Here is a 23,822-nt window from a genome sequence, read left to right as displayed (position 1 = left end):
CAGAGTTTAAAAGAACACTAGATGAGCAGTCAGGACACCTACATTCAAACTTTCTGCATTAATAACTGATATATATGTATAGACACATGCACTTATATACAAATGTATGCATATACATATGTCACTTCCAAGTTTTTAAAGCACTTGACATGTGTTATTTCATCTGGCACAGACTCTGTTCTAGGTCATCTTTTTTTCTCTCTACACTATTTCACTTGGTGATCTCATCAGCTCTCATGGAGTCAACTAGGATCTCTATGCAGAAGACTGCCGGGTCAGTCTACCTAGCCTGAACCTCTTTCCTGACTCTTGTCCAGCATCTCTGCCTGCCTACTGGACATTCCAGACTGAATGACTCACAAACATCTTTAACTTAACATGTCCAGGACTGAACTCATTAGCTCTCCTCTAAAATACTTCCCTCTTTTTATCTTTCCAGTGTGTCAGACTTGAAATCTAAGGGCCATTCTTGGACTCCTCACTCTCTCTGACTACCACCACCCTCATAGCCAATCAGTTCTTCAACTGCACCTTTGGAATATCTCTTGTGCATTGCCCCTTCTCTCCTCTGACTTGAAGGAAGCCGGGGCAGTTATGTGCAGTCATCGTCTCATGCCTGGACTGTTGGTCTAACTGCCTCCAAACGCCAGTCCATCCACAACTCAGTCATCAAATTAATCTTTGTAAAGTCAAAATTTAACCATGTTTCTTCCCTATTTGAATCAACTCCAGAACTTCCTACTGGTTCTAGGATCAAATGTAAAGTCTAGTTTGCTTTTAAAGTCCTCCATTCACCAACTACTTTCTTCCTACCTCTCCTTCTTTTAACTAACATCCCCTGCCCTTATGTACTTGCCAATCTAGTGACACTGGCCTCTTTGCTTTCCTCCCTCTCCTGATTCTGGGCACTCTCACTTACTGACCTCCATGCCTGGAACTTTCTCCTTCTTCATCTCTGCCTACTGACTGCCTTCTCTGACCTCCTTAAGTCTCAGCTACAATTCTACTTCCTGCAAGAAGCCTTTCTTTACCTCCTCCATGACAGGATTTTCTGTCTGCTGATTATCTCAATTTATCCTGCATATATCTTTCTAGTACACAGTCACTTACAATTTGTTTCCCTCTTTAAATTGAACTTCTTGAAAACAGAGGTTGCCTTCTGCCTTTCTTATACGCCTGGCTCCTAGTACAGTGCTTAGCGCAGAGTGAGCCCTTAGTAAACAGTAGCTGACTGACTAACCCTTACAATAACACCACAGAATGTGCACTACAGGTATTAATTCCACTTTTTCAGATGAGGAAACTGAGGTGTAAAGGCTGTGATGCCCATGATCACAAAGCTAAGAAGTGTCAGAGGTACAACCTGAACTCAGGTTTTCCTGATTACAAACTTGTTCATTTCATTGGTGTCGGGGACTTTCAGATGAGAAAACTCCCTGTATTGGCAAAAGGAAATTTCCTCACCTGAAAGTTCCCTATTACTACTAAAGTAAGAGGTCCAGTGCCTTCCCCTATGTATATGGCACTTTAATATGTCCTAGAAACTCTTCCTATATTACATTATTTGATTTTCCCAACAACCTAGAAATCAAGAGTATGAGTCTAGTACCTCTGGTTTGGGACCAAATCTGTGATTGCGGTGACACAGAAAACTCCCAATAAAGAACATCCTTGAACCAAGGCAGAATGAACAGCAGCTGCTTGAAAACTTTCAATTTGGGAGTTTAAAGACTTGCCCAACAGCCAGTGCCCTTTAGGAGCAGGACTTAAGCCAGAGTCTTCCTAACTGGGAGGTGAGATGGCTCTCAATCTATGATGACAAGTTATCTGACACAGTTATCATAATTCCCATTACATCAGGTTTATTTTTGTTATTTACTAGATTTTCTTTTCAACTGAGCAAAACACTTGCCAATTTGGACACAGACACAGATACAGACACAGCATGTTATAGTTGGAAGGGACCGTGAAGATCATCTTGTCTAACCTGCACTGTTAACAGCTAATTTGTAACAATAAAATCCAAAAAGCAATAATTCTTTAACTACATATCAAAATGCTGTATTAATACCAAAGTTGCCAAGGAACATGAAAATGTCAGATCATGAACATGAGCAAAAAAAAATAATATATAACCAAAGCAGAAGCATTAGTGACTTTCAGACCTTCCTCCTCTACCATCCTACATAGTTCTCCTTCCTTGCCTTTTTCCTCCTTAGATTATTCAGTAGTGTGTCTATTTATCAGACACTATTTTGGGATACATTGTTCCACATAACTCAACTGTTCAGGAAGCCATTGAAATATTTTTTTAAAAAAATTTAACTGGTTTTAATGGAAATCTTTCTAAAATGTGTTAAGTACTTTCCTGCCTACTTAAACAGGGTCTACTGCACAAATCAACAAACATGTTTTTACTGAATTTAGCCTTTCTGTGGAGTCAGTAGTACAAAAATCAATTACAGCACTAGGATGTAATGGAAGGCCCTTAGGGGCTGGCAAGGTGCACAGAGAACTCGGGCCCTGCCTGTAGAGCTTTTAGACTTTCCAGGGGGTCTACTCCCAACTCTTTTAAATGGCCAGTGTTTCTTTGTGGGATTTGTATTCCCTTAATGATAGCTTATATTATCATAGCACTTCAGAGAACTGCTGCACATCTGTGATCTCATTTGATTCTCACAACAACCCTGTGAGGTAGGCAATGCAGATATTATCTTCATCTGACAGATGAGAAAAGGGCCTTGCATCCTAGAAAGTAACAGAGCTGAGGAGAAGACTTCACGTTCAGTGTGCTTTCTACCACACAGCTGCCTCTACTTCTTCAGACACTTCCAACAGCTGTACCTAGCCTCCCTTCATCCTTACCAATGCCGCACTTGCTCTCTGAATTCATTTTGAAATTAAAATGAAAACTTGTGAGGACTGCCTCTGGTGAGATGAAAAGTAGAGGAAAACAACTCCTCAGTGGCAGAATGTCTGGGTTACTGAGTAGAAACAAACACAAATCTCTTTTCTCGTAACATGGGCTGGTTAAAAAAGAAAAAAAAAAAGCTTAGGAGAGCCCTTTTATGTGTTAGCTTACCCCACTGGAATATAAGCTACTTGAGGGCTGGGATTGTCTTTTTTTTTGCTTAGATTTATATACCCAGTACTCAATGCCTGGTATACAGTAATTATTGACTTGATTCAACCAAGAATATTGCTTCCCTAACAAAGTTTGCACACAGAAACAGCATCCCAATCAATACTGTTGAGATGAAAATTCATTACATTTCTAAAGACAGCATCAATCAGAGACACATGATCTTGATTTTATGTCATAGATGCTACTGCACATAATAAAAACAAGAGCACAAACTCAAGTTATCACATTATTGGTGACTTCTTGCAACTCTATTCACTGTGGAATCTCTTGATTCTTTTGTCTTCCTTTATGAATGATTGCTGAGGGAACCCAGGTGACTTCAGTCCCTTCAAAGTCATCTCCACTTCCTGACAAAAGAGCTTTAGAAACTAACACTTTGGGGCCTCAGGGAGGTAAGCCAATGAAACCCAGGAACTTAAGAGATGCCAACAACTCAAAGCAACCCTCAAAGTCAGCAGTATTTTAATAGAGAAACTAATGAAACTCAGGGTTTTCCTAATTCTGTAAAACTGGCTAAGGTCACCCAGCCCATCATCATCAAAAAGACATTTACAAAGTACCTAATTGCACCTGATGCTGGGCTAGGCATGTATGTACAAAAAGTTACAGAAAGCAAATTCTGGCCATCTGAAAGCTTAATGTGTCATGAATCCAACCCCACTCAAAGGGAAGGCCAAAAAATCACCTCTGAAACACAGCAGATGGGGGAAAGGGGTGTAAGGATAAGGAAGAAACAGCATGACAAAATTAATGAATTAAAGGCAATACAGGAAGCAAGCCATAATGGTGCAGGATGCATGAAGGAAATGGGTGTGTATAATAATGAAATACAATTATTTTTTCATAATTCCAGTTTTCATTTAGATTGTACCTCTCTTTAGATATTTCCTCAAGGTTTCTCAGAAGTTTATCTGCATGTAATGGGCACCTGCATTAGCCACTAAAGGCCTGTTCAATCATTTACTTCTAAATATACAACACCCTCGATAATCCCAGGATTCAGGAAACATTCCTTTAACCTAAATCACGTCATCCTCTTCTACAAATAAGGTAACTGACACAGAGTTCACAACCCCAAGTAAGGAGAAAGAAAACCATCAGTTTAAGTAGTCCCCTCTTTTAATTACTAAATCTACCCTGGATTATGAATATCAGAATGCCCTGCAGAAAGAAGTAAACATCCCAAAAGAGTTTCCATTATACATCAAGGACTAATACCACCCTCTACCCACATAAACCATGCCCAAATGCCTTCTTCAAACAACTTCTCCTTCAACATGTCCTATTTCCTCACCTCAACACCTCTATTATACTTTATTTTCAATCAATCAATCAGCATTTACAAAGAGCCTCCTATGGGTCAGGCAGTGTGCTAAGTGATAGGGATACAAAAAGGCAAAAGGTAGTCTCTACCTTCAAGGATCTTACAGTTTAATGGGAGCGATAACACGCATATATGCATATATATAACATACAATGCAATCTATACACAGGATAAATAGGAAATAATAAACGTAAGAAATTAAGAGGAGTTGAAGACTTCCTACAGAGGGGAGAATTTTAATTGAGACTTAAACAAGGGAGGCTGTTAGGCAGAGTGAAGAAGGAAGACCTCTCCAGGCATGGAGGACAGCCAGTGAAAATACTCAGGACCAAGAGACGGAGTGTCTCATTCATGGAAGAACCAGGAAGTCAGTGTTGCCACATCAAAGGGTATCTGTCAAGGAGTAAGGTGTAAGAAGAATGGAAAGGTAGAAGGTGGACAGGTTATGAAGGGCTTCAAATGCCAAACAAAGCATTTTGGGTTTGATCCTGGAGGGAATAGGAAGCCACTTGAATGGGGCACATGATCAGACCTGTATTTTAGGAAAATCACTTTAGTGGCTTAATGGAAGACGGATCTGAGTGGGGAGAGACTAGGCAGAAGACTAGAGACTACCTAGGGGTAGGCTGAGCCACCCAGCAGCTACTGCAGCAGTCCAGGTGTGAGGTGTTGAGGGTCTGCACTGGGGTGGTGGCCTTGTCATCAGAAGGGGGAGTACTGGAGAGAGGCTGCCAAGCCTTGGCAACAGATTGGATATGGAGAGGGAAGATAATGAGGAGTCCTGGAGGGATTGGGGGACCCGGAAGGTTGCAGGGTAGGGCTCGTGAGAAATCACTGATTTTGAGCCGAAGCCATTAATCCAACACCCTCACTTGAGACAGGATTTGAACTCAGGTCTTCCCCACTCCGAGAGCAAGCCCTAAACGATGCCGCCTGGAAAATGCCCCCATGCTACACACTGTAGGGCACCCGAAGGCAGAGGTCGCGTCTCCCTATCCCGGGTGCCTCGGACATACTTCTGGTCCAGACCTGCGGCTTCATCAAGCTAAGGCCTCCTGCTGGAAACTCCCTGCAGCAAAGCGGGGCAGCAGACTGCCCTGTAACTGGGGGGCTTCTGGGCACTGAAAGGTCCTGGGCCCTGCGCCCGCTCCCCCTCCACCCACTAGTGCCCTAAACGTTTGTTGAACTGAACCCACCCCGGGAAGGCCGTGATGGGCCGGCTGTCACCTGGCACCCCCTGCTCCCCCTCGTCCCGTCCCCGCCCCGACGCCCAGACCTTCAGTCACCGCAGGTGTGAAGGCTCCACGTGTACAATGAGTCCTCCCCCTCCCCCACGGTTCAAGTGCGCTTGCGCTGCGGAGGGGAAGCCCGCCCAACCTAAGGCCCCGCGGGGGCGGGAGGAGGGCCTCGGGAACGAAGGAGGGAGGAGGGGGGAGGGGCGCATTCATCCCGTAACGGGGCAGGAGGGGTCAGCAGCCCCCACATGCAGACGCCGGGGTCGCCTCGGCCCCAGCTGGGTCCCCTCGTCCCCCCGCCCATCCCCCTTCGTAGGCACTCACGGCTCCATGTCCACGCGCCGCGGCGGCTGAGGCCCGCGGGGCTCCTACGGCCAAGGCCCGGGGCGGCGCAGCCCGAGCCGAGTCGGCAGCGGCAGCGACAGGGGCCCGAGCGGCCGGTTCCGTAAACTCATCAGAGTGCGACGCCCGCACGCCCCAGCCGCCGCGTCTCCGGGTCACGTGGGGCGGAGACGGATGCGCGAGGGGATGGAGCGGAGCGGCGCGGCCCGCCCGGGCCTGGGGCTGCAGGGCACGCTCCGGTCCGGGAAGGGCTCCTGGAGTGCGCGCGCCTGGGTGGCGGAAAAAATGACCTCCTTGTTCTCCTTAAGCTGTAAACGGGAATTTAGTCTTTCTTTCCATGGTGAATTTATTTAAAAATTAAATTACCTTTTGTGTGTGCCCATGTATGGGGGATATTTCTAGATCCCCGTACGTGTGAACACGCCCGTCTATGTGTAGAGATGGGTGTGTGTACATGCTTATATCACACATGGGGCAGCTAGACGATGCGGTGCGCACGGCGCTGGCCTTGGAACCAGGAACGTGAGTCCAAATCCCCATCTCAGACACTTCCTAGCCGGGTGACCCTGGGCAAGTCACTGAACCCTGTTGGTTTTAGTTTCCTCCTCTGTAAAATGAGCCAGAGAAGGAAATGGCAAATCACCCCGCTGCCTTGGCCAAGAAAACCCCAGGGAATATTTATCTGGCTCATCTTCCAGTCCTCAGAGAGGACCGTTGAGAAAATCATCAGCCTCGCTCTGGAAGAGTCATGGAAGGCCGGTAGCGGGGCAGAAGTCCAGAGGACGGATGACAGCCCGGCTGTAGGGACCGACCTTGGCTACTTCAGTCTGACCAGGCTCTAAGCGCTGCAGCACCTGCTCCGGCTGCTTGCCCATTGGAACAAGTCCTTCTCAGCCACCCATGCAGAAAGGAGAAGTCTTCACATGCATGAGACGGACATCCCTTAACGCACCTCCGGGCTTGAGGCGTGTCAGTTACCTTCCATCTGGTTTAACCTGTCCGGTGACTGCTGTTCATGCTACAGTTTCTTGGAGCCACAGGTGAGAGTAGGATGAGACGTGGACACCAAAGGTGGATGACCAGTTCTGAAAAGGGGTGGGCAAGCCTTCACACCAGGTGAGGGTGCTAGTCCTCCCTGACTTCCCCATATACCCCGCCAAAGGATGTATACGTGTAAATGCATATATGTACACACACAAAGCAAATTATATTTCCCACTAAATTCTAACCAGAATTTAGCCTTCTTTGTGATGAATTTATTTAAAACTAAATTTTAAAATAACACTATTATGCATTATATATATTATAATACACACACATATGGAGTGTATGGGAGTGATTGTTGCTATAATAGCACACATCAGTAAAGAACAGAGAGGCAATATAGCATGGTAGATAACTTCTAAGTGTTAGGAGGAGTTTGTTCAAATCCTGCCTCTGAAACATACTGACTGTGTGACCCTGGACAAGTCACTTAACCTCTTAGTGCTCTAGTCAACTTAATTCAGTAATCAGTAAACATTAAGTACCTACTATGTGCAAAGTACTGGGGATACCAAAAGAGAAAAAAGACAATCTCTGCCCTCAAGGAGCTTATAATTTAATGGGGGAGGCAACAGGTAAACATATATACAAAGCAAGCTATATACAGAATAAATGGGAAATAATTAAAAGAGAGGACATGCTAAAGTAAAGAAGGGTTAGGGAAGACTTCTAGTAGGATGTGGGATTTTAGCTGAGACTTAAAGGAAAACTTTATAAGTTACAGAGATAATGCCAACTTGCATTGGTAGAGGGAATTTCATCATCCAGGAGTTTCTTATGCTAATTAAATCACAAGTCCAGGCTGTAGCCCATATAGCACATTGTATTTTTAAGTCTCTTCCACATGACAATCCTACAAAGTACCTACTGCAAATATGATTTGAAATTTGAGGCACATCTGTGTGTATGTTTGCCCTTTGTTGCCGAAGAAGAAGGCCATGCCATCAGAGAAATAATGAAGTGACTTGCACTTGACATTGTTTTGAGGGAGGGAGGGCCGTGCAGGTCACCAGCCTCATTTCTCTTTCAGAGCCATCTGGGTCCAGTGACCAGATATTCATCAGGATGACTAGAGATGACCCAGGATGAGGCAATTGGGGTTAAGAGACTTGCCCAAGGTCACACAGCTAGTGAGTGTCAAGTGTCTGAGGTGAGATTTGAACTCAGGTCCTCCTGACTCCTGCACTGGTGCTCTATCCACTGCACCACCTTGCTGCTCCTAATTTGAGGCACAATAGGAAGGAGGAAGGAGGAAATAACTTACTCAAGGTCACAAGACAGAGACAACTCTTGAATTCCAAGTCTTCTAATTCCAAATCTAGTGCTCTTTCCATTACAGTACCATGCTACCTGTGATTGCTCTCAGTAAAGATAACAGCAGTGCCTTAAAAGAATACATGATTTCCTCACTGAGTGTTCCTTTCATCAACACATGTCAAAATCTCAGTACTAATTTTATCATTTGTAATGACCACAAACATTCATCTCCTATGGACAGACTTCTGATGATGAATATTTTCAAACTTAATTAGATTGATTTTTGTCCTGTGACAGACACACAGTTTATCATCGTTCCCATATTCCCTCAGGCTCATGAAGACCTACTTTGTTTGTTCCACACTGGCATAGCCTTTGCAAACCCAGGGTTACTTCTCTACCTTGAAGAGGCAATGAAATAGACTGGAGTATAATTGTAATAATAGTTAAAATTCTTCCAAGACCAAAATTTATTGTATAGTTCTTCATCCTATAAAACTATCTGACAATGGAACTTCCTTAGAAGACTTTAAAATGCTGATGCCTCAGATTCTCCAGAAATATAGTCCCCAACAAGCAATACCACTCTTTTCTAACTAGACTTTTAAGTCTCCTGTCGCTTGAGCTCAGAATTTGAGCTCTTGAAAGAGCATATCAGACATCAAAATCAGAGCATGAAAGGAGGCAGTGAATTGATGTTATAAACCTATTATATTAGGAAGCTAGTAATTGTGTACACATGTAAAAATAATCCTTCATTTCACAGCTGATAATACTTGAGATAAAGTGCTCATCAACTTAACATTAATCTGATCACATTAGATAAGATGTCCCTGAACAAAAGCAACTGAAAGCGCACTTTTCTACCCATATGCAAGCTGAGCTACTAAAAAAAATTGTAATAGTACAGCTTTTTAATAGTTGTGACATTTTAAAAAATTGTTTATGTTTAACACATTTCCTAGGAGACAGAATAGAAGAGAACAATGCTCCCCCTATATTTACCCACCCACCTTCCTTATGTATTATGTATTCAGGAGCAAAAGTCATTAACATATGTATCTTTCACATCTGGAGATCTGTTTCTGAAAATGGATGACTCTGTGACTCAGTAGATGACTCATTTTTTTTCACCCAAGGACATTTTCCTGTATAACAAAACTACATGGTGTCCCCAATAGGAACTACAGGCTTGCTTCTCTCAAATGATGCAGATGTTAAAACAGAAGCCAGGTCTTCATAGTTACTATTACCTAAAATATTTAGGCAAAGGATTCTCTACTTTTGCCTGATTTTCTGAACCAGTTAAACTAGGGTTTTTTTTTCCTTGAATCATCTGAATGTGTACTTAAAAACTCAAGCAAATGCAAGACTTTTTCTCTTCTGTGAGTTTATTATCTTTGCCTTCAGTGATATAGATATAGTTGAGACAAGAGTAGTCATGGCTAGTGTGCTACTTCTAGAAAAGAATGCCATCTTGGTGGAAGATTTAATGTGAGACAAACCATCATTTTGCTAATCACTGACATGCTCCTCCCTCCATAGTGTTACCAGACCTACTTCTCTACCTTCATTTCACAACTCCTGCCTCACCCCCTGGTTTTGAAGATCCCAATGAACATTTGAAGAAGGGGGCAAAGTACAAAGATAATGAGATGGATTTTGGCTCTATTGTGTTTGAGCAAGTTATAGGTTATTCAAGTGAAGCTGTACAGCAGGTAATTGATGATTTGGGACTAGAGCTCAGGAGAAAGAATAGGACTTGATGTATAGATTTAGAAGCCATCTGCTTGAAATCATGGGTACAAAAGAGACCATCAAGTCTTTCCAAAGACTTCCAAGTGAGAAAAAAAGTTGGGATTACTAAAACATCTACATAATCGTAACACTAATGAAGGAGAAGATATTCTCTTCCTCATTTAGGTTCTGTCTTGTTTTTCTTCAGCTCCAACTCCTGCCTCATCCAAGAATTCTTTCACTAGATAGCTTGGTGCAGAAAGTCCTTTGAGACTAGGAGGCTTGGTTAAGGAACTCCAGTTGGTCCTATCAAGCTATTAATAAGGAGATACCCTCTTTTCCAGAGGTAAATTAATCTAGCAAGCAAGTTGTGCCCTGAGCTTTGCATAATAACAATCCTTTGAACTCACAGTCTGGATAATCTCACCCTCCGGAAAAATCATATAATAATTGTATTGCTTCAAATAGCACTAGGTGTTCTCTGAACTTGGACAAGCACCTGCTATATCCATATTCCAGTCAAGGAGCCCTGCTATGAATCAAACTTGTCTCCTCGTTGCTGTTGCCCCTCATTGTTGGGGTACAGCACACTGCAACCATTGGTATAAGTATAGAGATCCCCCCACATTTCCTTGGGTCCCCCTACTGAGGCAGGGTCCCAGTATATGTGTATATCCCTTCTTGCTTGCAAATTGTTTCCCTCCCTTTTAAATTAAATTTCTGTTTGATTTTCTGACTTGGCTCACTCTGTTTGGCTCCAGCCATACACAAGTTAAAGGCCAGTTCAGTCTGGTTGGCATTAATTGGTATCAGAAGTAGGATTGGATTTGGAACTGGACCACTAGTCTCTCCAGTACCAGCAGGAAAGGACCAGGCTCCATTGGAGATTTATTTCTCCAGAGTCCAACCCCTTTTGTCTTGTGAGTTTTCTGCCCTTGTGCCTACTCCTATCCTCCAAACTCCCATCTTGGTCAAGCTCACCATTCTTTTTGAGGAAAACTTCAGGGCCCCTCTGGTGACCTAGTTCATCTTGGATCACTTTCCTAAGTATATCCTTCCTTAAATTCTTGTTAGTTGGAACCTCTGTATGCCTCTGCTGTTTGTTTTTTTTTTTACTGCATGCCTCTGTAAAATTGTCACTGCATGCTTCTTGTCCTTCTGTGTGCCTCTGTTGTTTTTTAAACTGGACGCCTCTGTAAAGTTGAAACTGCATGCCTTGGTAACTGTGTGGCTCTGCTACAAACTGGTAAAGCTAGAACTGTAACTGCACACTTGGTTAAAGGTATCTGTCTGTTTGTACCTATCTTGTCATTTTGTCCGTGTTTGTGTTTTTCTAAAATGTAAAACATCTGTGTTGTGTTTGTGTTGTGAGCTAGAGTCTGTTACCTTGAAAGATTTAAAATGCAGCCAGTCGGAAAAACTTCTAAAGGCTGTAGACAAAGAGTTCAGAATACTGAGAAAAATTAATGAACCTTCATACTTGAAGCAATTGTCCCAGTAAGCAGCACTAACTCCCATTTTAGGTTTTCCAAGGGAAGTTAGATTATAAGAAAAGAGAAAAAGAAAAATTATGCAACATACTTGCTGCTGTCATTTCAGCTTTGGCTATGTTGGGACTGCAAAAGTAAAGTCAGATAACTAAAGTTTGTAGAACTACTAAAAAACATCTAAAGCATATAAAAAAAAGGAGTTTGAAGATTAATCATTTTAAGATTGCAGGAGAAAACTCCTGAGATCTTGGGATAATTCCAGAAACTCATTCCTTTCTGAAATATCTTAATAATATTGTTTTGGGGTACCACTCTGCAAAATTTGTTTTAAGGAAAAATAAGGATGAGATTTTATAAAAATTTTAAAAGTAGATGGCCAGATCAATAGCTTCATTGTTCTAGGGCGATGAAGGAAGCCAGTTCAGTTGGAAATAATCCCAGAGTGAAGAAAGAAAAAAATAGGTAAAAGGTTTATACCTTACAGCAAACTCTTGTTAACCCTTCCTTGACATTTCTGACCATGAAAAGAGAAAAGATTGTTTAAACTAAGAAGATTCCTATAACTCCCCCAGGTGAAGAGACTCTCTCCCTATTAACCCTTCCCATCCCAGATCAGATTCCCAAACGCAGGCATTGAAAAAAAATTTTGGAAAAATATGGGGAAGCTTGAGTTACATTCTGGTTGAAGAAAATTATTAGCTATGTAATCTTAGGCAAGTTATCGTATCTCTGTTTGCCCCAATTTCCTGATCTGTAAAGAGAAAATTACTAATGGTGGTTATCCCAGGGTTGTTGTTAAGATCAAATGATATAATGATCATAAAGTGTTTAACACAGTGATTGGCATATTCTAAGCTTTACATTATTATTATTTCCTTAATTGAATGTAATTTTTCTATACCTAATAACTCTAAAGTGCTTTTAAAATGCCAAAGGCAATAATAGGATCATTGATTTTTATGTATGATAATTTGGAAATGCAATTGATGTCATCTGAAGTTTTGCTTCAGGTTTTAAATGTTTATGTTGTTATTGTATTTCTAAATTCTCATATATCATGAATTCTGAGAGACCTTTGTGACAGAAATGCTGTCAGACAAAACAGCTTTTTAATTGGTATACTATTATACATGAATTGGACTTATTTGAAAATTGTTAAATTTTAATAAGGCATATTTTGTTATAAAGCAGTTAATAAATTTGCTATAATAGCAAATTCTTGGCTATTATGAAAATGTCTATGGTGGTTTAAAGATGTAGCTTAAATATATTAATGATGAACCAACAATCAGGTATTTGCTGTATTTCTAAAGCCCCAGGACGTAGGTAGTTTAAAATGATAAGGATTAATGAAATGTTAACCGTTAGGGAAATATCAGGAAAGATATTCAGGCCCTTAGTTGTGGTTAGTGAAATTTTGCTATTTAAGATAAAAATTCTTGGGACTGTAATTTACTATTGTTTTGAGCTTTGATTATAGGGATAGATCTCTGAATTGTTATGAAGCCAATACTAGAAAATGGCATGTGCTACAGTCTATTAAAGGTAGATGTCTATGCCTGGGAAGAGTTTTGGGTTGGAAATGGCTAAACAGATTGTGGTGTATGAATATAATGGAACATTATTGTGCTATAAGAAATGATGAGCAGGCAAATTTCAGAAAAACCTGAAAGACTTACATGAACTGATGCTTAGTGAAGTGAGTGTAGCCAGGAGAACATTGTAAACAGTAACAGCAGTACGGTGCAAATGATTGCCTACAGAAGATTTGGCTTTTCTCAGCAATACAATGATCCAAGACAATTCCAAAAGACTTATGGTGGAAAATGCTATCCACAGTATAAATACAGATTGAAGCATAACATTTTCACTTTTTTTGGTTTGTTTTTTTCTCTCATGGTTTTCCCCTTTTGTTCTGATTCTTCTTTCACAACATGACTAATGTAGAAATGTATTCAACATGATTGTACATATATAACCTATATCAGATTGTTTGTTATCTTGGGGAGAAGGGAGGGAAGGGAAGGAAGGAGAAAAATTTGGAACTCAAAATCTTACAAAAATGAATGTTGAAAACTGTCTTTACATGTAATTGGGAAAAAATAAAATACTATTAAGTAGAAAAAAAAGTTTTGGGGACAACTTTGGCATGGCCTAGATAGGATCCTCCTAACTCTTTCCCCATTGTGCTTCCTTTCTGAAAAGGAAATATCCTCACCTGGTTAATCCTGAGCCTTTCTTTTAACACCCTGTGCCTACGTGATTGACTGTCAAATATCCCTGGAATCAAACAGAGCTAAGGGAGTTTTTCCTCCTGTTATGGTATATGACTGTTATAACTATATCCCTCTTTTTCCTTTTATAGAAAATTTCTGTAATCAAGAAGTTATATAAATACATTCCTAAATCTATTAAATAATAGATTGATACTGGAATATCTCTGAGTTATTATAATATAATGCAAGTATGAACATCTTACAATTTTAACTTGTATTTATGGTCAAATTAAAATATAGGGATGATTTCCTCCTAAGGGGAAAATTATTAAAGTAACGAGACAAAAATGTAATGTAAAAAGTTTTCTAAATAAATGAAATGGTAAAGTTTGGGAAAGCAACAGGAACTTTACCATTTCATTTATTTAGAAAACTTTTTACATTATATTATATATATATGTATGTGTATATATGTATATATGATTGACTTCCAAATTTATTTATCATGGAAATTCAGATTTTGAGTATGTTCTTGTAATAAGTTATCAGTTGGATTAAGGATTTATTAATTAAGGATTAGAGAATAAATTGTGTTGATAATGATAAAGAAAGTGAAGTTATTTTCCCATTTTTAAAGCATCTGTCTGAGAATCTTAAAGGGCAGAAGAGTTCATTTTGCAGTTGGATACTCATAAATTTTTAAAAGATTCTTATATCAGGTATAGGATTTAGGAAGGGATAGAAACAGCAAATGATATATAAACTAAAATTCTCTGAAGTTTAAGAATCATCTAGGAACCTCTAGATTTGGAACCAGAGAAGCAGAGGCCCCTTTAGAACTGTCCTGAAAATAAAGCCTATCGTCCAGAAAAAGATATTTAGGGACCAGAAATCTACATGAGACATCTGAGACTCAAGAAGTGCTGATTAAATGGACATTGAGAATGGGTATTAGGATACAAGGAGACTAATGTAAGTTAACATTGGTGATAACTTGTATTACTTTGCATGGTTTATGTTTAAGTTTTCTTGGTTACCTTGGTGATGTGTAAATTTCCCTTCTCAGAATTGGTCCATTGTGAGTCTTCTAAGTAGTTCGATCTGTACCTGACTTAATATCATTATGCAATTATAGGAATTATGAGAAAACTTTTTTGCATTGTTTGAACCTAGCCCTGTGCGGCTGGGAAACTGTATGCTGTTTAGAGACTCTTAATTTAGGACCTATATTTTGCTAACTAGAAACTCAGATTCAAAGATTGATGCAAGGAGTTTTCTCTAAGCGCCCCCACCAGATCCTTCTGACCACTCCCACAGCTGACAAACTTGTGGGTGTAGACTCCTAGATTATCCGAAGAAAACCCCTACTCTCTTGAATGGCAGAACCCTTTGGGGACCTCAGAGTTTGTCTAGTATGGACCCAGAAGCAGCCAATATCCGGATGGGGCAGTTATCCCAAGATTCCGAATGAGGGCAGAATATACTGTCCTAGTTTTTTTCTCTTCTTTCCTTTTGTGATGTGCCCAATCACCAAGACCCTGATTCAAGCATGTGTTGTCATTTTCTCCCTCTACATTCTTGCCCCTCTCCCTATTCTACTGCAAGCAAACGATGGCTAGACAAGATCCATTACTCTATCTGCTTATGCTCTTTGCCCTATTAGGAATTTGGCAGTGATACCTGGGACACATTTTCCCAATAGGTCCCCTCAAGGAAGTAACCCCCTGGGCAACATCTCATGGTGTATACCTGCCTCTCTTTTATTGGCCGGAAGGGGGGGGGGGATTCTTTCAGACTCCTTTCCTTTGGCCAAAATGGAGAAATGGCAAGATATTAGGAAACATCCTGTTTTCCAGAGCTAAGGACCAGCAAGCAATCTGTGCCCTGAGCTTAGCATAACAATAGTCTTTGTGCTCACCCTCTGGATGAGCTCATCCTCTGGCAAAATCATATGATCATTGTGTTGCTTCAAATAGCACCAGGTGCTCTCTGAGCTTGGACAAGCACCTGCTGTATCCATGTTCTAGTCATGAAGCCCTGCTGTGAATCTAGCTTGTCTCATCATGTCTGTTTCTCCTCGTTGTCAGAGGTATAGCTCACTGGTATAAGTATCGAGATATTCCCACACTGCCTTGGGTCCCTCCCCTAGGGGCAGGGGACCCAGCACATGTGTCCTTGCTTGTAAGCTGCTTCCCTCACTTTGAAATTAAACTTCTATTTGATTCCTGACTCTCCTGTCTGTGGCTTACTCTGTTTGACTCCAAGCATTCACATGTTAAAGGCCAGTTTGGTCTGGATGACAGTTCTCTCTATTCATCTGTTTCCTTAGGGGACCTGTGCAGTCCTCCGTGCAGTTTTGCTTTAGAGAATCAAGTTCTTACATGTATTAAACAGTTTCTGTCCAGTCTCCCAGCTCTATTCTTTCTCCCCTTCTCTCCTTTAATTCTTAAAAAAAAAATTCAAGGTTATATCCTAGGGGTATGAACTTACCATAAATCAATCAGTTATCCTCAATGGAGTGTCAGTGGAATAAACCAGGACAAGACAAGGAGTTTATACCTTATTCTGACGATATCATCAATGCAAAAGTAAAAAGTCCTCACCCATGGAGGTAGTGTGATATTTTATGCCTTGGATAGGGAAATATAAATTGCAGAGCAAAGTACACATCGATAGAATAAAGTAGAACTTTTGTACTTTGTATACCGAGACACCATCAATGCTAGAACAAAATCTTCATTAGTGGAGGCAATGAAGACCCAGGAAAAAGTCTAGATGCACCTACGTACATCACATTGAAAGGACAGAGACAATTGTAAAATAAGCAATCAATAAATGAAATAAAGTGTTAATGGGATCAATCTTAGCTAGGGATCAATTAGATCCCCAGGTGAAAAGTGACTTTTGCATCCTTATAAGCAAACAAGTCAGAAATTAGACAAATTTTTATTAGAACAGAAACTATACCAAACAAAAAGAAACTAAAAGTAGCACAATTTCATTACATGTACCACAGAAAGAACAGCTGTCCTCTAGGGAAATGCCTCCTACACAGGCCTTTTGGAATTTAAGAAGCAATTCAAAACATCTGATGAAAACTTACATACTACTTCATAACGGCTAAAAAGGAAATAAAGATCTAAAAGAAGCAGCAGAGTTAATACTATGGCAAAGTAACATCATGACTTTGGGTGAAGGTAGAGTATAAGTAGAATATAAAGAAGCTCACTTCATCAAATGCAGGTTCCTTGAGGGTAGAGACTGTTTTGTTTTTTTCTTTGTGCCCCCCAGAGTCTAAAATAGTGCCTTGCACAAGGTGGGTACTTGAGTGTTTGTTGAATTTTCTGACTTGAAAGTTTTTAAAAAGAAAAGTAAATGATATTGTGGGAGTATAATGTATACCACTGAGACAGATGGAAGATATGGACAATGCTTTCTAGATATAGATAGATAGTTAAAATAGCACAGAAATAAAATTTTATAGTAATAGAAGATTTCAGCCATCTAGACATTTGCTAGAAGTTTCATTCTACTAACAACAAAACATCTGAGAAATTATTGACTTATCTTTCTAACAATTTCATCCAAAATGTGGAATATGAGTAAGATGGATGGGTTTGGGAGAAAGATGAGTTCTAGTTTTGGACCATTTGACATACCTACAGGACATTTGGCTGGAAATATGCAGTAGGCAGTTTATATGTGGGACTTGAAGTCCGGAGAAAGACTAGAGCTTTATACATAGTTCTGGGTTTCATCAGCATAGAGATAATAACTGAATCCATGAGAGATGATGATATAATGGAGACAGAGGTTATAGAGAGAGAAGGGAAGGGAATACAGGACATAAACTTGGGATACAGTTGCATGTTACAGGCAGAATGTGAATGAAAACATTAACCAGACATGTAGAAGGAAAACCAAGAGAGGGCAGACAGAGTATGGGGCAGGGGGATGATGATTGACAGTATCAAATGCTGCAGAGGTTAAGAAGGATGAGGAGTAAGGAATCGGATTTGTCAATTAAGAGGTCAATAGTTGCTTTGGAAAGAGTAGTCTTAGTTGAGTAACAAGGCTTGAAGTCAGAATGCAAGGGGTCGAGAAATGCGTAAGAGAATTCCTGGCCAAAATGACTGCCTGAACAGCCCCGATAACGGCCAAACCCTAAAACTCACATCAGATCAAATAACGATCAAGACATTTAAGGAGAAACTACTATGACTTCTTCCGCACAATAACTACACAAAAGTGGGCCAGAAGCCTGAGGGCAATCAGAAAGAGGATATGGCTAGTGAAAGTAAGTTTAGCACAAGCTAACAAATCAGAACCCTCCCAGAGTAACCAAAGATTTGCCAGAGATATTTATAGCCTACAGATCTCTGTATCCCAAGGCAATGATAGAGGAGGATTCCTCCAGGAAAACTTCAATGTGCTAAATACCCTTAGTAGGGTTTTGGGAAGTCATTGGTAGTAAAAGCAGTAAGTATGATGACAGCAGTTCTCAGACAAGAAAACCCTAGGCCTAAAGGTTCCAAGGTGCATAGCATTCTGTCCTGAAATGCCGGAGACGGCCATTAAGATCCACAGTTTTTAACCTCAAATCCAGGAAGAACTATATTGTACTACATAGAATTTTGTAATAGATAAGAAAGAGCTCTAGAGATTACTGAATTGAAATAGAAAAAAACTAATGTCTCAGCTATGCATAATTATTTTTATCAAAAATGAAAAAAGGAGAAATCACAGTAAATAAGAATTAGAGGAAATTATCTAAAACTATTTTACCCAATTTATGACAAAATTAACAATTTAAACAAAATGGATGAATATCTATGGAAATCTATCATACTCATGTTAATGGAGCAAGAATTAGAAAATTTAATCGTCTCAGAAAAATAAATGAAACAAGTCATAAATTAAATATCCAAGGTGTGGGGAGTGAGAGACCCATATCCAGATGAAATTTCAAGTGAATTCTATCAAACAAGTAAAAGGCCAATTAATTTTAATACTATACAAATTGCTTGCAAAAATGGCAGTGGTGGAGAGACAAAGGGGGAGAAAGGGTTCCTACCAAATTCTTTCTATTATAAAATATGTTCTCAGTACTTAAACCAGTGAGAGACAAATGAGAGAAAGAAATATCCCTAACGACTCTCAATGAAAACATGTTAAATAAAATATTAGCAAAGAGAATACAACACATCAGAAGATTGTACTCTTTGGACAGATAATATTTATAACAAGAATGCAAGATTGGTTCAATATTAGGAAAACTATAAACATAATAGTCCATACAAAAAAACCATAAAAATAGCCAGAATCACATCAACAGCATGTTTTAGCTGCCTAAAAAGAAAGCTAATGCAAAATTAGTATTAACAGAAGTAGAAAATTCTATAGAATAATGCTATGTTCTGTGCTGGTCAGACCACATGTCTGATTATGTTTAGTTCTGGAGAACATTCTGATAAGGGTGTCTGGAAAGGTGAGAAATCTGAAAATCAGTTTGTCTTTTGTTGTGCTAGAACATGGATCTAGAACCAGTAGACCAAAAAGAGGTACATTTTGCCTTAGCGTGTAGAAATTACTAATAAAAATGACCACTGAAAAATGAGTGAGTTCCTTGTCAGAAAGAATGTTTAAGTAGAGGATTAATGACGACCTGTTCAGATATATCACAAAGAGAAGACTTCATCACTCGAGAGGTTAAATGTGAGGTTCTTCCTAATTCAGTTGTATATCCCCATGAGGACAGGGACTTCATGTTATCAAATCTTTGCATCTCACTAGGTGTCTAGAACACAGCGGATGCTTAATAAATGTTTATTAATTTGAATTGAGCTTTGAGTTTATTCTGTGAACAAAAAATATGAATAGTGATGCTCATGCCTCAAAATAAATCTTTCCTTTTTTCAAAAGTTTTTTGTTGTCATTATATTTGTGATGTGTTGTTTAGCACACCTCCATAAGTAAAAGTCTAGTCTTCAAATAACTAAGCATAAAGCTGGTTTTTTTTGTAGAAATCATCTAATTCACCATGTAGTCCCCTAGTATGCCTGTAAATGTCTAGCATATCTAAGATAGCAAGAGAAATTGCCCACAGTTCTAAATACAGAAAACTAGGGCTGGAATAAATGGGAAGTACACACAGAATCAGACTACCAACAAACCGTCAGATCACAGCCAGAGAACAAGAAAACCCTGCTAACTTTATACTGCACATGCAACACTCATTCTCAGTGTTGGCTCTCTCTCACTGGCAGAATTGTCAGTCCCTGCTGAGCCTGGCAGAGCAGCAGGGCTTTCCCAAAGAGCTTTGGACACTTCCCATATGAGATGTGAACTCTCTGCCTAAACGTACATTTATATTTATCTAGGGTTAACTCCTTGTGTCTGTGGTTGAGATTACTCTAAACGCTGTTAACAAAAAAGCAGATTATATTATAGTGTGTGTGGCTAGACAGACAGTGGAAGTGAAATTGGTGGGGGGGGGGGGGGGACTTTTCTTGGGATTTTCTTCCATCCTTGAACATGAAAGAACTTTTATAATATCAACCCAGGTCTTGGGCTCCAAGGTACCTATAGAGCCAATTGCTCTCTTGACATATCCCTTTTCTGCCAGAGTTTAACTCTTTATGCCCTCTTTCTTTATTTCTAGTGTCTAAATGCATCTAAGGCTGAGCAAGTTCAGAAGTTCATATGATATTAACCACAAAATTGGGTCCAAGTTGATGATTAAATGAATTATTATTTAAAGGAATGAGTTTTAAAATAATTTACCTCAGTCCCCTAGTAAAATGTATTCAGCTCTGTTCACTATATTTTAACTGATGTTAGAAGATTCAAGAGATTAGCCAGGATGCCAAAGATATCTGAAACCATATGATACAAAGATTGGTTGTTGCAAGTGGAGGTTTTTAGATTAGAGACGAAAGTGTTTGGGAGAGGGAGGCCATTATAATAGCCTTCAAATACTTCAATGACTGCCTTGTGGAAAAGGGATTAGACATAGGTTGTATGACTTCAAAGTAAGAAAGAATTTCCTATTGATTAGAACTGTCTGTAAAGGAAATGGGTTGTCTCTGAGATAGTGCACTGAAGAGTTGAAATAGAGATTGGCTACTTTTTGAACATATTGTAGAGGGCATTCGTGTATCAGATAAAGTTTGGACTATATAACCTCTGGGATCCCTTCCAACTCTGAGACTGTATGATTCTATGCTTTCACAACAATTCTATGAGGAAGGTAGTGACAATATTATCAGTCCATTTTATAGCTAAGGAAACTGAATTACAGAGAGATTAATTGACTTTCCTGAAATCACAAAATTCATAGGTGACTGAGTCAAAGGTAGGTGTTCTAGTTCTAAGTCTGGTGTTACTTCATATTTTTCGATATCTTGTTAGACAGAATATTTGGATAGGAACTGAGAGTCTTTTTCCTTTTATTGTAGAGCTCTAAATGTAAAAAAAATATTCCTGGGGAAAAAGTACAGTGGGAAAACAACTGGATTTGGAGTAAGAGAACCTAAGCCCAAAAGTGGGTTCTGCGGTCTTAGGCAAGTTACTAAATCTCTATGGATCTTATCTTCCTCATCTATAAATTGAGGAACTTAGAGTAGATAACTTTTAAGGTCCTTTCTAGCTCTACATCCATTATATATGAATCTAAGAAATCCTAGCTGGCAAAAGAAGTCAAATTCTTGTGTTTGCAGGAAGAGGAAAAACATTGGCTAAAGAAATATATGTGAGACCCTTCTAAGATGGAACCCAATCTATGTGAACCCAGAGTATTATAATAGACTATAGGTTACATTTGAAAGAGGATGTATGTTTTATTTTGGGACAATCCTTTAAGAAATTTTTAAAAAGGAAGATGGCGGAGTAGAAAGACGCACATACACATAGCTCCAAACCCACAACCCACAGAACGGCTACAGGGGACCAACTCACGGTGAATTCTGCACCCAGAGGCCACGGAATATTGGAGCAAGGGAGATTTCTGTTCCGGAGAGACCTGCAAACCTCTCGCGGGGGGTCCTTCGCGCTGCGGACTGGGCGCCGGGACTGGGAGCAGAGGACAGCCCTGCAGCGGCCGCGACACAGTGAGGAAAAGATCCGAGCGGGCTACGGGGACGGGATCTCCAGCAGCCACGCAGGTCCCTCCACCCACAGGTGACGAGGGTCAGTGAGAGAGTCTCTTTGGAGGGTCGAGAGGTGAGTGGGGTGCCCCCATGGCTCGGGCCCCCCGGGAGGTGGGGGCTGAGAGGCGGCTGCGGACGGGGGCTCCCCAAACGGGCAGGAGCCTGGATCCATTGTGGAAGGTCTGTGCATAAACCCCCAGAAGGAACTGTGCCTGAGAGGCAGCCCTGCCCCTGACCACCTGAACTTAATTCTCACACTGAATAGCAGCCCTGCCCCCGCCAAAAATCCTAAGGCGGGAAGCAGCATTTGAATCTCAGTCCCCAAACGCTGGCTGGGAGGACCAGGAGGCGAGGTGGGTGTGAGGAGAACATTCAGAGGTCAGGCCACTGGTTGGAGAAAATGCCAAGAAAAGGGAAAAGAAATAAAACTATTGAAGGGTACTTTATCGGAGAAAAGACACTTCCTCCCTTCCTTTCTGATGGGGAGGAACAATGCTTGCCATCAGGCAAAGACACAGAAATCAAGGATTCTGTGTCCCAGCCCACCCAATGGGCTCAGGCCATGGAAGAGCTCAAAAAGAATTTTGAAAATCAAGTTAGAGAGGTGGAGGAAAAACTGGGAAGAGAAATGAGAGGGATGAAAGAGAAGCATGAAAAGCAGATCAGCTCCCTGCTAAAGGAGAACCAAGAAAATGTTGAAGAAATTAACACCTTGAAAACTAGCCTAACTCAATTGGCAAAAGAGGTTCAAAAAGCCAATGAGGAGAAGAATCCTTTCAAAAGCAGAATTAGCCAAATGGAAAAGGAGATTCAAAAGCTCACTGAAGAAAATAGTTCTTTCAAAATTAGAATGGCACAGATGGAGGCTAATGACTTTATGCAAAACCAAGAAATCACAGAACAAAGAGAGAAGAATGGAAAAATGGAAGATAATGTGAAATATCTCATTGGAAAAACAACAGACCTGGAAAATAGATCCAGGAGAGACAATTTAAAAATTATGGGACTACCTGAAAGCCATGATCAAAAGAAGAGCCTAGACATCATCTTTCATGAAATTATCAAGGAAAACTGCCCTGAGATTCTAGAACCAGAGGGCAAAATAAATATTCAAGGAATCCACAGAACACCGCCTGAAAGAGATCCAAAAAGAGAAACTCCTAGGAACATTGTGGCCAAATTCCAGAGTTCCCAGGTCAAGGAGAAAATACTGCAGGCAGCTAGAAAGAAACAATTCAAGTATTGTGGAAATACAATCAGGATAACACAAGATCTAGCAGCCTCTACATTAAGGGATCGAAGGGCATGGAACAGTATATTCCAGAAGTCAAAGGAACTAGGACTAAAACCAAGAATCACCTACCCAGCAAAACTGACTATAATACTTCAGGAGAAAAAATGGTCTTTCAATGAAATAGGGGATTTTCAAGTATTCTTGATGAAAAGACCAGAGCTGAAAAGAAAATTTGACTTTCAAACACAAGAATGAAGAGAACCATGAAAAGGTGAACAGCAAAGTGAGGTCATAAGGGACTTACTAAAGCTGAACTGTTTACATTCCTACATGGAAAGACAATATTTGTAACTCTTGAAACATTTCAGTATCTGGGTACTGGGTGGGATTACACATGCACACACGCTCACATACACAGAGACAGAGTGCACAGAGTGAATTGAATAGGATGGGATCATATCTTTAAAACAAAATGAAATCAAGCAGTGAGAGAGAAATATATTGGGAAGAGAAAGGGAGAAATTGAATGGGGCAAATTATCTCTCATAAAAGAGGCAATCAAAAGACTCATTAGTGGAGGGATAAAGAGGGGAGGTGAGAGAAAAACATGAAGTCTACTCTCATCACATTCCACTAAAGAAAAGAATAAAG

General features: G+C 40.3%; 1 protein-coding gene across 5 annotated transcripts in view; it reads right to left on the bottom strand.

Annotated features, from left to right (window-relative positions):
* The window catches only part of TMEM181 (transmembrane protein 181), a 95,308-nt gene that overhangs the window by 66,015 nt on the left and 5,471 nt on the right, over window positions 1-23,822 (bottom strand). Inside the window, exon 1 of one of the 5 annotated variants that reach the window (XM_072643812.1) lies at window positions 6,029-6,192. The exons of 1 other annotated variant lie outside the window; for it this stretch is intronic. Coding sequence is in view for 2 of the 4 variants with exons in the window: in XM_072643814.1 (XP_072499915.1) it covers window positions 6,029-6,036 (8 nt within the window). In the remaining 2 variants the exon portion in view is untranslated. Of the gene's footprint in view, window positions 1-6,028; window positions 6,193-23,822 lie in introns of those variants that run through there. 3 more of the 5 variants (XM_072643814.1, XM_072643809.1, XM_072643808.1) reach the window with 3 other exon arrangements.

This window comes from Notamacropus eugenii, chromosome 2 (assembly GCF_028372415.1).
Source record: "Notamacropus eugenii isolate mMacEug1 chromosome 2, mMacEug1.pri_v2, whole genome shotgun sequence".
NCBI lineage: Eukaryota > Metazoa > Chordata > Mammalia > Diprotodontia > Macropodidae > Notamacropus > Notamacropus eugenii.
Note: the sequence above shows the minus strand (reverse complement) of the source record. Positions and strands in the feature narration are given on the sequence as shown.